This window comes from Nicotiana tomentosiformis, chromosome 6 (genome assembly GCF_000390325.3).
Source record: "Nicotiana tomentosiformis chromosome 6, ASM39032v3, whole genome shotgun sequence".
In the NCBI taxonomy this organism is placed as follows: domain Eukaryota; kingdom Viridiplantae; phylum Streptophyta; class Magnoliopsida; order Solanales; family Solanaceae; genus Nicotiana; species Nicotiana tomentosiformis.
The window spans coordinates 122,049,169-122,064,376 of NC_090817.1; the positions used below are offsets into that span (position 1 = coordinate 122,049,169).

At 36.7% G+C, this 15,208-nt stretch overlaps 1 protein-coding gene and 1 pseudogene across 1 annotated transcript; both read right to left on the reverse strand.

Annotated features, from left to right (window-relative positions):
* Nucleotides 1-187: 187 nt before the first annotated feature.
* On the reverse strand, nt 188-2,747 carry LOC104108218 (immune-associated nucleotide-binding protein 1-like; annotated as a pseudogene).
* A 1,408-nt stretch (nt 2,748-4,155) lies between these two features.
* Nucleotides 4,156-8,587, reverse strand: LOC104108217 (FACT complex subunit SPT16-like). The gene is made up of 2 exons (XM_009617201.3): nt 8,254-8,587; nt 4,156-7,643 (listed from the first exon to the last, which is right to left on the reverse strand). Exon 2 carries the CDS (start codon nt 7,619-7,621, stop codon nt 4,439-4,441), a length of 3,183 nt encoding a protein of 1,060 aa, XP_009615496.1. The 5' UTR covers nt 7,622-7,643; nt 8,254-8,587; the 3' UTR covers nt 4,156-4,438.
* Nucleotides 8,588-15,208: the final 6,621 nt, after the last annotated feature.

Below are 15,208 nucleotides of genomic sequence, written 5' to 3' on the forward strand. Positions count from 1 at the left end.
CAATGAGCCTTAATCATCAATTTATCAAAAACTTCAACAAATCATAAAACATTTATGAGTTATAATTAGAAAGCCTTCAGACCAGCATGAGAGCTAGCTCTCATAAAATCAAACCCACAGTAGCATAAAATTGGATAGATATGTTGTGAAAGCATAAAATTTTCTACCACATTAGAGAAGAGGGGTAGAAATTAAAGGACAGCAAAACATAACCATAAGTCCTCAACTTAATCTGAGGTCTTTCTAATACATTGCATTGATAGCTAAATCATAAAATAAGACACATTCCAGGTAGTCTCAGATTTGATGCTTGGAGTTCCTCAGTCGCCATTTGACGTGGTCTCTCCAAGCTAGCTCTCATCAAACGACTCGTATATTCCAATTTCTTTTGAGCTATTTCTGCACTTTCTTCTGCTTCAAGCCGAGCAACACGCTCCTTTGCCACTTCTTCTTCAAGATGCTTAATATCCAACAGAAGGTTAGAATTAACCTGTCAAATATGTTAACACGCGCGGCTGTTTGTTTAGCTGTTTCTCCCTCGTAGATATCCAACCAACATTCCCTTGGAATAACATTCAATTGATATCCAACCAACATTTGCAACTAGACAAGATTTTGATGAATACAACCAATTAGTAACAGTTAAATACGTACCTTTAAATCCTTGAACAAGTCGCTTGTGTATGGTTTTCCACCATTCTTTTCTACAACAAAATTCACATGCAAAAGAAGATTACTCAATTGGTCAGCTACCTTTTTTGGATCCTTAGTCTTATTGTCAAAAAGCACTCGTCTTTCTCCACACATGCTGAGAGTTCCCTGTAATTGTATAATCCAATATATAGGATCAGCCTTCACAGGCATGAGCATCATAAAGAGAAAAGGAAAACTGATTAAGATGTTATACTAGATATCGATCCATCACACAAACTGTATAACAAGCAGATGCAAATAAATTTTATTAGTAGATAGCGCTGTCAGCTTACTCCAAAAGCTAGCTAGGGTATGAAAATATCCGAGCATAAAGATCTCCATCTAACCTGTAAGGCTTCGGGGCAAAGACCTAAGTAGTCATCCAAAGTCTCATCATTTTCATCAAACTCATCTCCTCCAGTGAATACCACGATCATGTAGTCACTAATTTTGCTCCCAAAGAGGTCCAAAAAGCTTTGAAAAGTAGCTTGTTCTTCTCTTGAAAACCGAGTTCTTATGGACAGAACTAGAAGTACAGCATGGACACCATCGTTGGCCAAATCGATGCATTTAACAAGTTCATTTAGAACATAATCAGGCCCACGGGATATATTAAACAGTCCTACAGTTTCCACAGCGTCAGCCATATCAGTAACTTAACAGATCACGAAACAAAAAAAGATGCAGCAAACATATGTTAGTCGAGAATTTGATCTTACTATTTTGTATACATTATAACCATTTGCACATTTTGTACATAGATCATACCGAATACAATGGGATCAATTAAACTGACAGGAGATCAGTAAATAAATTACAGTAGATCTTTGTAGGATTATTATTTTTCTATTCAAATTCTAACTGGACATAGGAGATCATTTCCTCCCTTGGATCTGCCTCTCGCAGCAAGTACCAAATTGTTGTTTTACAGACAGGTGAAAAATGTTAACAAATCACAGACATAAGCGCAGTGAAGAATTCTTAAGAGTTATCATTGACTATAGAATGAAACTCTCTTAGAGTTCTTACTGAATATTATATACTCCTACAAGATACTTTAAACATATAATTATGCTAATTATAGTTAAAGAAGAAATTTGGCTACATATATACCAGGGGTATCGATCACATTCAACATGTTTCCGTCGTCTAATTGAGACCACTGAAGCTGACAAGTAGTTGTAACACCAGAAGAGCAATGCATTGACCTGAATGCAGTTCTGCCAAGAATACTATTGCCCGTTGCACTTTTTCCATCACCTGTACGCCCAACAAGAAGTAGTGTCCGGTCTCCATTATCTGTAGTAATTTCCGGATCATTGTTCATTGCACTTCCACCCATCTTATCTTGTTGAATCAAATAACCTACAGCAAAAGGTCGGATCAGAATAATTATATAAAAAAGCAGAGTCCACAAGCACTTCTCTGTAGAGGAAATGTAGAATTATAACCATATTGGAAGGAAATAATTGAAACAAGTACGTAAAGATCTTCGTGGGACCGTGGATGGAGTCTCAATACATCTTTTCTAAAAGAGATCTTTCAATTGATAGATTAAAGGCTACTATATGTGAAAGTGAAACAGAAATTCACTTAAACCTTTAAGAGACAATCAAGGTGGTTGTACAAACACTACAAGAATATAGCGTATTACATGGGGATTTTTCTGGAAATTATAAAAGAAAATTCGCGGGTAATTCAATTTTCTTGCGGATTTTCCTTCCAAAAAAAATCCAATGGAAAAACCTTCGTAGGTAATTATTACTTGCTGATTTTAGAAATCCCAAGGGAATTTTGAATCTGCATGTGAATTAGCCGGGGATTTTAGATCCGCACGTAAATTACTTGCGGATATTTTGGTCCCAAGGGAATTTTGAATCTGCATGTGAATTAGCCGGGGATTTTAGAACCGCACGTAAATTACTTGCGGATATTTTGGTAAGAAATACCAAAAATCGAATGAAACTTTTGGTAAAAGATCACCAAAGAAAGGAGTTTTCTTACAGATTTTCCTAGGGAAATATCTGCAAGTAAATCCCCATAAATTTACAAATGAATTCTTTAGAAATTTTTAGACAAAAAATTATATTGTCATAATATTTTTATTTTCAGAATTACTTTCTGAAATATTATATCCTCCTACAAGATACTGTAAACATATTATTATGCTAATCAAGCTAATTATAGTTAAAGAAGAAATTTGGCTATATATATACCAGGGGTATCAATAACTTTCAGTATGTTTCCGTCGTCTAATTGAGTCCGCTGAAGCTGACAAGTAGTTGTAACACCAGACGAGCAATGCATTGACCTGAATGCAGTTCTTCCAAGAATACTATTGCCCGTTCCACTTTTTCCATTACCTGTACGACCAACAAGTAGTGTCCGTTCTCCATTATTTCTAGTAAATTCCCGATCATTGTTCATTGCATTTCCACCCATCTTATCTTGTTGAATCAAATTACCTACACCAACAGGTCGGGATCAGAATAGAAACAGCAGAGTCCACGAGCACTTCTCTGTAGAGGAAATGTAGAAATATAACCATATTGGAGGAAAATAATTGAAATAGCATCGAGCAATCATTCAGTGTTATGGGGTAGAGAATAAAAAACAGAAGCAAAAGATGACAAGAATAACATTTTCTACATTTTATAGAAAACACAAATTTGGACCGTCGACATGAAATCATGTATAACACGAGAATGAAATGGGCATAATCAGTAACAAGGAGTAAAAAAACAAAAGAGAGAAAGTAAGAAGGAAAAGAACAACTTTTTGCTGACCTTGACAAAGAGACTGCAGTTCGGAATACAGAGAGTTGGATCAACTGATGAGAATAAATAAGCCTTTCTTGAAAAAAGAGTATCGTGGCTTTTCATTCTCCAATCCAACACATTCACTTACTATTTACGTGAACATCTTTCTACCTTGGGACACTTAATAGTCGCAATTTTTTAGCTGATGTTGGCGCTCTGAATTCTTTTGAATAATAACTTTTTGAGTTTAAAACAAGACCCTTCTTGAATGTAAAATTGGTTGCATTTAAATTTTAAACCCGTGCTTTTGTGTTAGTATTTCATTTTCTTTTAAATTTTTACAGGGTTGCGACACTAATTAAGCACTCTCACTTTAACGCTCATCAGTCATCAGCTCGATAGTCAAAAAAAACTAGTTTAAAGCCACTTCAAACTTGCAGCATTGTAGTGAAATTATGTAAGAGATTCCTTGAAATTTAACAGCTGCCTTAATCCAGTTCTAAAGTGCAACAGCCTTTCCTCATTGAAACACAAGGAGCGTTTACTCCCCAGATGACTATGGCGAAAAAGAATCCATCCATCTGAAATCAATTTAGAACCTAAACAAAAACTCTTGACCAGAAAGGAACAGTTTGCCATTGGCATTAAGATGAGATGTTTGCTCAGACACTCCACCATATACCTCCAGACAACACATGCTAAATGAGCGTAATCAGAATGTTGGACCAGCTGACAAAATCGTGCTCCAAGCACCCAAAGTGGAGTGCGAAGAAACAGTTTTAAAGTACTTGCCATACACTAAGGCTACAAATTTACAAGAAAAAACTAAACTACCGACCCCCTTGAAGCGCAAAAACAAATAAAGAAAAGGGAACAAACAAACCAACATTCTAAATAGATTCTACACTAAATATGCTAGATAATTGTTCTAAAACAAATCGCTTCAGCAATCTAAGGCTCCAAATTGGAACGCTCTTCCGTCACAACTACCTGAACTTCGTTCGCTTAGGAGCAGCAGAATTTGGACCAGCTCGTGACTTCCCAAAGTTCTTCTTTCTCCTCCTCTCGTCCTCACTATCTGATTCATTCCCCTTCTCCCTATCTGCGTTGCTTGCCTCCTTCTCCAACTCCTCCCATGTTTTGCCTTTTTCATCCTCTGAGTCTTCCTCATCATCTTCTTCCTCTTCTTCCTCGGAATCTACCAGAGATTCACTATCAGAGTCATCGTCATCTGAATCTGACTCAGGTTCGGCATCTGAAGGTTCATAACCTTGATCTGATTCCTCTGAATATCCAGATTCTGAGTCAGAAGCATCTATATTTAAAAATTCCCAGCCACCTTCATCTATAAACTTTTGAGGGTCACTAGTTATGGTCTTCAATACTTCACGCCAATTCAGATTCATCTTGCTCTCATAATATTTGATGTCAGTTGTGTCAAGCCACTCCTTGATGCCATCAAGTGCAGAGGTCGGGATGGAATCTATGCGCATGACATCACGCTTGAAGTCCTTGAAGACAATTGCCATATCAAAATTCTTCTGCCCAAACCCAACTCTCTCCAAGTTCACAATCTCAATTTCACTTAAGGTTATCACAAGAAATGGGGTCTCTATCAGCTCAACCAAACAGCTTGAGGTTGGCACAATGAATGCTGATGATTTATAGGGGACTCCATGGAACCCAAGTTCTCTCAGAGGTTGATCAAACTCCAGGTCGAGTCCTTTAAACTGGGGCTGGCTCCACATATCATTCACCCGGTTCACAAAATTTTGGAAGTCCATGTTGATTTTGTTCTTCCGATCTCTTTCTCTCTGTTCTTCCTCAATCTCATCTGGGTCATACGCAGACCGCTTTCCACCTCCAAGTGTTTGGACCACATCCATTACCTCAACATAGAACTGCACATCCTTGGTTTTCTTGTTTCCTACCATTATGTGGTTATGTAGATGAACGTGAAGAAGGGTAATCATTTCCTTCTCTGCTGGCTGAAAAAACACATGCTTGATGTTGCCAAACATGATGTCAACACGCTCATCTGGTCTTGAGGTTGAGTACCGGAAACCATTGACATGAGCTTCCAATGTACCCGGAAGCTTTCTTGCACGACCACCAAAAGAGGGGCGAATCCATAAGTCGGACAGCCTAACTGGCTTGAATTTATTCCCCGCAAGTACAAGTTTTTCCTGAGTCACCAAAGTTGCCCTTTCGGCTCTCTCAGACTCCCTGGCCATAACATTCCGTCTTAGAGTTTTAATCAGCTGAACTACTTCACTTATATGCCTTGGATCCTTAGAACGAAAAGAAACTTCCTTCAGGTAAATGGCACCCTGATTCTTCAAAGCATTTGCATCAACAGGTGTAAAAGGGGCACCAGGAACATTGAAAATGATACGGATGTAGCAGTTGCGGTTGGTATCCTGCTGGCTCGACACAGTCTTAACAGTAGCCACATGGAAAGGAACCATAGTACCATATATCGGTAGAAGAATGGCTTCATTCTTCTGGTCAACCTGAATAATCATCTCCCTAGGAGGTGGTAGGTCATTAATGCTCTTATAGGCAACAAGGTCAGTTGAGGTCCTAGCAGCACTCCTATTATTCCCAGATAAAGCCCCTCCACCAGCAAGACGACGCGCAGTTTCTTCATTCTTCTGACGGGCAAGTTCTGCCTGGTGCTGCCTCCGGAGCTCTTCTTGGTTGTTTGATCTAAGTGTTGCCTTTGAATATAGTGCCTCTTTCCTATTTGACTCAGTTTTCACTTTAACCTCCTCCTCCTCTTCCTCCTCTTCATTGAATGAATAGGCTACATCCTTCAAGGCTTTGGAGCTCAGCTGAGTAACCACCTCACGGCCATCGTTTGTGACAATAATTGTATCTGCTAACAAAAGTGAAAAATTCCTACTCTTTTCTTTGCTGGTCTCAGTTTGCAAATTCTGGAAACCTAGTGACACATTGAAAACCATTCCCTCTCTCAGCACCTTCTCATTCTTAGCATTAAGGATCAGCCCCGACTCCCGGAACTCGAGACCAATCCCAGTCCCAGCAGATTTTGTTAGGTTGTTAATCAATTCAGGAGCATCCCTCTCAACTACTTCAAGAGCTGCTTGATACACGGCACTAAGCTTGTTTCCCGCCTTCAATGCACCAATTGCTGCCTCATGAGCTTTAAGAAGAACCTCATAAGCCTTGGTCTGCTTCGAAGTTGAATCAATAAGAAATGATCTGGCAACATTTGAACAGTAGCTGTTGTACCGCGATCCAACTGCACATACGATCACACTGGCAGAATCATAGTACAAATGGTCATCATTGCTTGTAGCACTAGGTCTAAGATCGAAATTCCCACCACTCTGGAAGATTGGAGGGTAACATATGTCAACATTCTCAGCTTTCAGCTTCACCTTGATTTTAGTAGGTTCCAGAATAGCCTTTTCTGTGTCATCCATTAATAAGGAATGAGTAACTTTCTTCTCCTCATCAATAATTTTCTCAAGCTTTGGAACAACATAGTTCTTCAATGCAGAAGCAGTCAAATATGCAGCTTTCTTCACGTTTATTATCTCACTCTGGTCCTTCACGGCAAAGAGGTTAGCCAGCCCATTTGTGATATCACTAAGAGGAAGGCTTGAATTTCTCATCTTATCGGTCCATATCTCCAAGAGTTTTCCTTCAGGCGCCTCTTTTGCAATATATCCAATGACTGAGGTATCACGACCATCTGACTTTGACTGCATACGGATAGCCCGGAGCACATTTTCCATTTGAGCAGTCCCATCTTCACTTTTCCCCTTCACATGCATGACAACCTCCACATTCACAGCCTCTTTAGCAGCGGATTTCACAACATTGAGCAACGATGCCTTCTTCTGGCTACACAAAAAATGTATCTCCTTGTCTCCAAAAACCATAATTGTCTCGGGGAACTCATACCCTAGCAACCAAATATTGACAGCTGAGGATTTCAAGTATCTCAAGTCCTCCGAAGGTGGCGGTGTAGCTATAGCAAGTACATCAGAAGAACCCCAAAAGTCATCTTTATGTTCGCGCCAGTGTGAATATAGGGCCTTCAGTCGGCTACTGAAAGTATTCAAGTCAATTGTATAAGCATTTCCACCTGCCACACTCCCATTTGAAGGTGGTCCATTTCCATTTCTCTCTTCAACCATGGCTGCGTCAATAATTCCTTCACTAATGTAGACAAGAAAAGACAATCACATGCAAGTTAGTAAACAACGAAGAGGCAACATACCATACAACAACAATAATAACAACAACAACAACAACAACAACTATGCCTAAGTCCCAAACAAGTTGGGATCGGCGATATGAATCCGCATTCCTTTCATTTAGCTCAACTCATATCATCATTATCAAAATAAATAAAAGAGCAAGTATGTCTTTTCAAAAAGAAACCTAAGAAAAGGGAAATGACTTCGAATGGTTAACACCTTCACTGCAAAAATTTATGGTCCGGAAAAAAATTAGGGCTTTTCCATATAACTGTGCAAACACCCAAATTAAAAACATGACACAAAACTTAGTAAGCACATTTCCATCAAATATACCTAAGGTGCAACAAAATTAGGGTTTCAAGAAAGCTAAGAATAACACAACAGCCTTCAAACCAAACTTAAAATATCTAAAAATTTAAAACACTCCTCGAAGAAAAACAGAAACCCCAAAAAGAGTACCATCGAATCATACACTTCGGTTCCAACTCCAAATTAGGTTTCGGAAGTCGAAAGAATACAATAAAAAATGTACAAATTGTAGAAACAGAGGGAAAGAAAAAACTCACAAATTTAAGTTAGCCTGTAAACTTTGGATCCGAGAATCCGCCGATTAGGGCTAAATTCCGATAAATTAGGTAAAATATAAGTTGTTTGCGGCGGCGCAAGAAGTCGGTTGAGGGTTTCAGATACTCTTTAACAATAAATAAGCAGGAAAAATACTGAATTATTGAGAAAAAAATCAAATGAATAGCAGGAAAGTAAAGCAAAGAACGAAAAGAGGGTTCACAAATCGAAGAACGAAAGGCAAATGCGAAGGGAAGACAGGCCGAACGAGAGAAGAAAAGAGAAGCTCTGGTTATATGGAGGGAGAAAAAATAACAGAGCGAATGATTTATTTGAAATTCGGTGAGTCTAGAAACTTCATTATTTTTATTTGGGTAACTATATTAAATAAGGTTTGTAGTTTCATGGAATTACATAAATGCCACCAACATTTCAACTTAAGTGGCAGTTTCGTCCTTCATGATATTTTAGTCTGACGAAACAATCACTCACATCAGGGAAAATCAAAGGTTGGATGAAATCTTAACAGGGGTCTTAACGTAATTTCACAACACTAAATGAGAAGACTAATCTAGATTAGAAGGGTAATAAGGTACTTTTAGCTGTCTAGGAATGTCTTTCTTTTACTAACGAAGGCGTTCAAAAAGTGTACTCTAGTTCCCTCCAAAATCCGCAAATGCTCTTTTCTGAAAAAATATGAAACAATTATCGGCATATTTTATGTGACATAAATAGTTAAAACGGTTCCTTATACTAGGATTAGGGGAACCTTAACCCTTCTTTTTAACACAATAAAACATAAACGTAAAAAATTTAGGTATTTGGACATTTTTTGTTGCAATTAGAACAAAAGTATTTGAAGTTAAAAATTAAAGTTGAAATTTATTTTTGTACGTGAAAATCACTATTTCACTTGAAATGTTCTTATACGTTGTTAAATAATTTATCATTATCTTAAATATTGAGGCCAAACCAATATCACTAATATCAAATATCGAAACATTATTTAAATTTTTCCGTTTTGCGTTACTTTGCATTTTCAAATAATGAAAAAAAATAGCTTTCACAAAATTTGACATAAGTTTTATCAATAAATTCACCATAAGCTTTTATTTTAAATCTCAAAATTTCTTTAAATTATTGGGTCCTTGCATTTATCTTTGACAATTTATTGTCTAATTGTTTGATCACACTCATCAGTTTTAAGAATTATCGCTTTAAAATATATAATTCTTTTCATTCTCAATTTTTGCTCCTCAATTTAGCTCAAGTCTTTTCCAAAAGCTTCAAACCTGACTCAACACAAGAGCATTCCAATAAATCCACTTCGACATCTTATACCAGCACTCGAACTAAATTTTTCATGTAAATAATTCTTATAACTCTAAAAATTATTCTTTTGAAACCGGCATATTTGACAGAACGCGGCCCGAATCAGATTATTTTCCGGTCAAATGTGACATATCGCCAATTAACTTAGAAAATGCTCGATACATTGAAGAAAATCTACACACTAACAGTTATATTTATATTATTTTACTCACTAATTTTAAAGTATATGTGTCGCATGTGTACCTCATATCCTTTTAAGAATTACATAACCGTTATTCAAAAATATATTTAAGTTATAAAATAAAAATAAAACAAACAATTCATTTTGAAAAAATGATAAAATGATTTGGCTTTGTACGTTTATACTTTGAAGCTTCATAATAACATATTTAGGTTTACTAGTTTTAGTGTAAGCGCGTTACATATGTACCATGTATAAATAATAAGAAGAAAAATTGTGTTACATCTATGTTTTCACTGTCTCGATTCAGTCTTGAAACCAAAGTATTTGATAGCTCGCGGTCTTAGATAAATGAGGATAATGATCGTCGCGTGAACCTCTATAAGAAGTTAAAACAATCCTTTCATGTAGATGATTTTTTTTCTTTTTTCTTTTTTCTTTTTAGTTTTTTATTTCGGTTACAGTAAACTTATTTTTGTTACTCAATCTGTATTGTTGTAATAAACAATAAAAACATTAAATTTTCTGAAATAGAAACAGAAACAGAAAGTTAGTAGAACCAGTTTAACGAAATAAATTTTGAAAAATAATATCGGAATAAATCGAGCTCACTGAATGCATAGTGTGTCTTTAAGAAAATTACTCCCCTCAAGTACCCGGGGTGCTGGAATATTATCCTCCCAGGATAGAACGATTCAACTCACCAGTGTATTGGTACCAAAAAAGCGGGTGAACTTCGAACCACTCAATGGTCTTAAAACACACTGAAAAAATATTGTGCGGAAGAAAAAGAAGGAGATAATCATAAAATTTAGTAAGTAAATATTTTGGGATTCAAGGCATATTTATAGACTATTTGGCACTGTTTCTGAAAAGGTTTGCAACTTTTCAGAAACAGCCATAACTGTTGGAATAAGTGGGAATATTTCAACAGAAATAATGCGGGAAAACAGAAAACGGATTTAAAATAATCCGGGAAAGAAAATGGACCAGACCGGGTCGCGTCGCGGATCCTGGGTTAATCTGGATTGAATTTTTGTTAATTAATTAAATTAATTAATTAAATAATTGAAAGAAATTTTGTCCAAAAAGATTAATCAATCAATCGATCTTTGACCAAATCCGAAGCCGAAGTCGAGCCGAGTGAGCGACGACGACGGCGCGAGGCTTGCCTTCTTCTTGACTCTTTAAGAGCTAGAAGAAGAGCAATTATATATATACCCATCAAAAGTTTTTTCTTCCTACAATATGGGACAATGTCCCTTTGCCAAGGAGGGAAACTCAAATATTTCATTTTCCCTCCATTTTTCATTCACCCTCTTTAAGCTACACCAGACTTAAAAGCCCAACAATCCCCCACATGAATGGAGAATGGCTATAAAATAAAGGAATTCACGGACGCGTGTGTGTTTTACATGCAAGAATTAATTGCATCTGGATAAGTAAGTTTCTCTTTGAACTTTCCGTAGTGAACTTATATCGGATATACTCGGTCAATCAGTAGATTTGATATCTTTGAACCGTCGAGCTTTGTTGTATACCTAGACAATATAAGTCACACAATTAACCCTTAACCATCTATGGTTCTCACGGTTGTGTTCGTTTCAACCATGAACACAGTCTGGTTTCATGAGTGCTTAGAGAATGGGCCTTTACTTTCATTCCCCTTGAAGCAGCTTACACTTCACTCTCACATAGGTGATTTCTAAACGTGTAATCCTATAGACATACTATCTGGTCATATCCTGCCAGCCTTAGCAAATCATTAAAAAGCTTTAAGCTTAATGCTTTACTTCGATTTCTGAACATTGTCTTCATCGCGATAATGAGGTGAGTTATTTGACAATGTTGAACCTTCATAACTTTGTTTGATCTCTTTGAACCTAGCTCTTGGGGTCTCCAGTCTGCTAGGTAGAGTTACTGCCATGATGACTTGTCCTAGGCCTTAACCCTATTCCCTTTGATGAACTTTCAACTGCCTCTCTAGATAGGCATTTTGTAAGTGGATCTGACACGTTATCTCTTGACTTTACGTAGTCAATCGTGATAACACCACTAAAGAGTAGTTGTCTAATGGTATTGTGTCTCCGTCGTATATGACGAGATTTTCCGTTATACATAATGCTCCCTGCCCTGCCTATTGACGCTTGACTATCACAATGTATACAAATTGGTGCCAAAGGTTTGGGCCAAAATGGAATATCTTTCAAGAAATTTCGGAGCCATTCAGCTTCTTCACCGGTCTTATCTAAAGCTATAAATTCATATTCCATTGTAGAACGGGCGATGCACATTTGTTTGGATGATTTCCAAGACACTGCTCCACCCCCAATTGTGAAAACATATCCACTTGTGGATTTAACTTCAGATGATCCGGTGATCCAATTTGCATCACTATATCCCTCGATCACGGAGGGATATTTGTTATAATGCAAAGCGTAATTTTGAGTATGTTTCAGATACCCCAAAACTCGTTTCATTGCCATCCAATATATTTGACTGGGATTACTTGTAAACCAACTCAGTTTACTAATAGCAAATGTTATATCTGGTCGTGTACAATTAATGATATACATCAAACTTCCCAATACTCTTGCATAGTCAAGTTGTGAGTCACTTTCACCTTCATTCTTTTGAAGTGCATAACTCACATCAATTAGAGTCTTGGCAATTTTGAAATCCAAATACTTGAACGTGTCAAGTACCTTTTCAATGTAGTGAGACTGTGATAATGCTAGACCTTGTGGAGTCTTGTGAATTCTGATTCCTAAGATCACATCAGCAACTCCTAAGTCTTTCATATCGAATTTGCTAACCAACATGCGCTTAGTAGCATTTATATCTACCATATTTTTACTCATTATCAACATGTCATCAACATATAAATAAGCAATGACTTCATGTCCTGGGGTGTTTTTAATGTAAACACATTTGTCACACTCGTTGATTTTAAACCCACTTGCCAACATTGTTTGGTCAAATTTGGCATACCATTGTTTGGGTGCTTGTTTAAGTCCATAAAGCGACTTAACAAGTTTGCACACTTTCTTTTCTTTACCAGGAACCACAAAACTCTCAGGTTGTTCCATGTAAATTTTTTCCTCCAATTCTCCATTTAAGAAAGCTGTTTTAACATCCATTTGATTGATTTGAAAACCATACACGACCGCCAGTGCCACTAATACCCTAATAGATGTTATCCTAGTTATTGGCAAGTAAGTGTCAAAGTAATCAAGGCCTTCCTTTTGTCTATAACCTTTGACAACAAGTCTTGCCTTATATTTGTCAATAGTGATATCAACTTTTATTTTTCGTTTAAAGATCCATTTCGAACCTAAAGGCTTATTTCTCGGAGAAAGATCAACCAATTTTCATGTATGGTTATCCAAAATTGATTGAATATCACTATTGACCGCCTCTTTCCAAAATGCTGAATCAGAAGATGACATAGCTGCTTTAAAAGTTTGAGGCTCATTTTCAAGCAAGAATGTCACAAAATCTGGTCCAAAGGAAGTAGATGTTCTTTGACGTTTGCTACGCCTTGGATCTTCTACACTTGGAGTATTTTTCTTTGGTTCTTCCCAAGGTCGTTTAGATCTTTCACTAAATGACTCGCATTCAGTTTTATACGGATAGATGCTTTCAAAGAATTCAGCATTATCTGATTCCATTACCGTATTAACATGAATTTTGGGATTATCGGATTTATGAACCAAAAACCGACATGCTTTACCGTTTGTAGCATATCTAATGAAAACACAATCTACAGTTTTTTGTCTGATTTTAACCCTTTTAGGTAAAGGAACTTGTACCTTTGTTGGATACTCCCACACTTTGAAATATTTCAAGTTGGGTTTCCTTCCTTTCCATTTTTCATATGGAATAAATTGTGTTTTGCTGTAGGGTACTCTGTTGAATATTCGGTTAGTTGTAAGGATAGCTTCCCCCACAAACTCTGCGGTAATCCGGAACTTATTAATAAAGAATTCATCATTTCCTTTAATGTCCGATTTTTCCTTTCTGCAATTCCATTGGATTGATGTGTGTATGGGGCAGTAGTTTGATGGATAATTCCATATTCCGAACATATTTATGCAAACAGAGATTCATATTCTCCACCCCTATCACTTCTAATCATTTTGATCTTTTTATCCAATTGATTCTTTACTTCATTCTTGTATTGCTTAAATGCTTCAATTACTTCATCCTTACTATTAACAAATAAACATAACAATATCGAGTGAAATCGTCAATAAAAGTAATAAAATACTTTTTTCTTACCTCGAGATGGTGTCGACTTCATATCACAAATGTCAGTATGAATTAAGTCTAAAGGATTTGAGTTCCTTTCAACAGACTTATAAGGATGTTTTACAAACTTAGATTCAACACATATTTGATATTTTAATTTATTACACTCGAATTTAGGTAATACTTCTAAATTAATTAACTTCCGCAAGGTTTTGTAATTGACATTTCCTAAACGAATATGCCATAAATTATTTGACTCCAATAAATAAGAAGAAGCTGAAATTTTATTCATACTGTCAACAACCATTACATTTAGTTTAAAAAGGTCCTCTATGAGGTAGCCCTTTCCAAGACACATTTCATTCTTGCTTAAAACAACTTCATCAGAAATAAATACACATTTGAATCCATTCTTAACAAGTAAAGAAGTAGAAACTAAATTCTTCCTAATAGTAGGAACATGAAGAACGTTGTTGAGCGTTAACACCTTGCCGGAAGTCATCTTCAGGAATATCTTCCCATAACCTTCAATTTTGGATGTTGCAGTATTTTCCATGAAAAGCTCTTCTTCGGGACCAGCAGTAGAGTAAGTTGTAAATGCTTCTTTGACAGCACAAACATATCGAGTGGCTCCAGAGTCAATCCACCACTCTTTCGGATTTCCAACTAGGTTGCATTCCGAAAGCATTGCACACAGATCATCAATGTCATCATTCTTCTCTACTATGTTGGCCTGTCCCTTCTTCTTATCCTTTTTCGGGAGACGACAATTAGGGGCTTTGTGACCAACTTTTTCACAATTGTAGCAGTTGCCCTTGAATTTCTTTTTGTTCTTCTCCTTCATCTGTCCAGAAGACCTCTTCCTCTTCTTACTTTTTGGAGTAGTCTCCTCAACGATATTAGCTCTCATGATCGTTGAATTTCTACGAGACTTCTTCTCGGCTGCTTTGTTTTCTTCCTCAATCTTGAGACGAATCACAAGATCTTTTAACTTCATTTCTTTGCGCTTCTGCTTAAGATAGTTCTTGAAATCTCTCCACGAAGGAAGCAATTTTTCAATCATTGCAGCCACTTGAAATGCTTCATTCACAACCATACCTTCAACAATAAGATCATGAAAAATAAGTTGAAGCTCCTAAACTTGGGTTCCAACAGTTTTGCTGTCTATCATTTTATAATTTAGAAACTTGGCA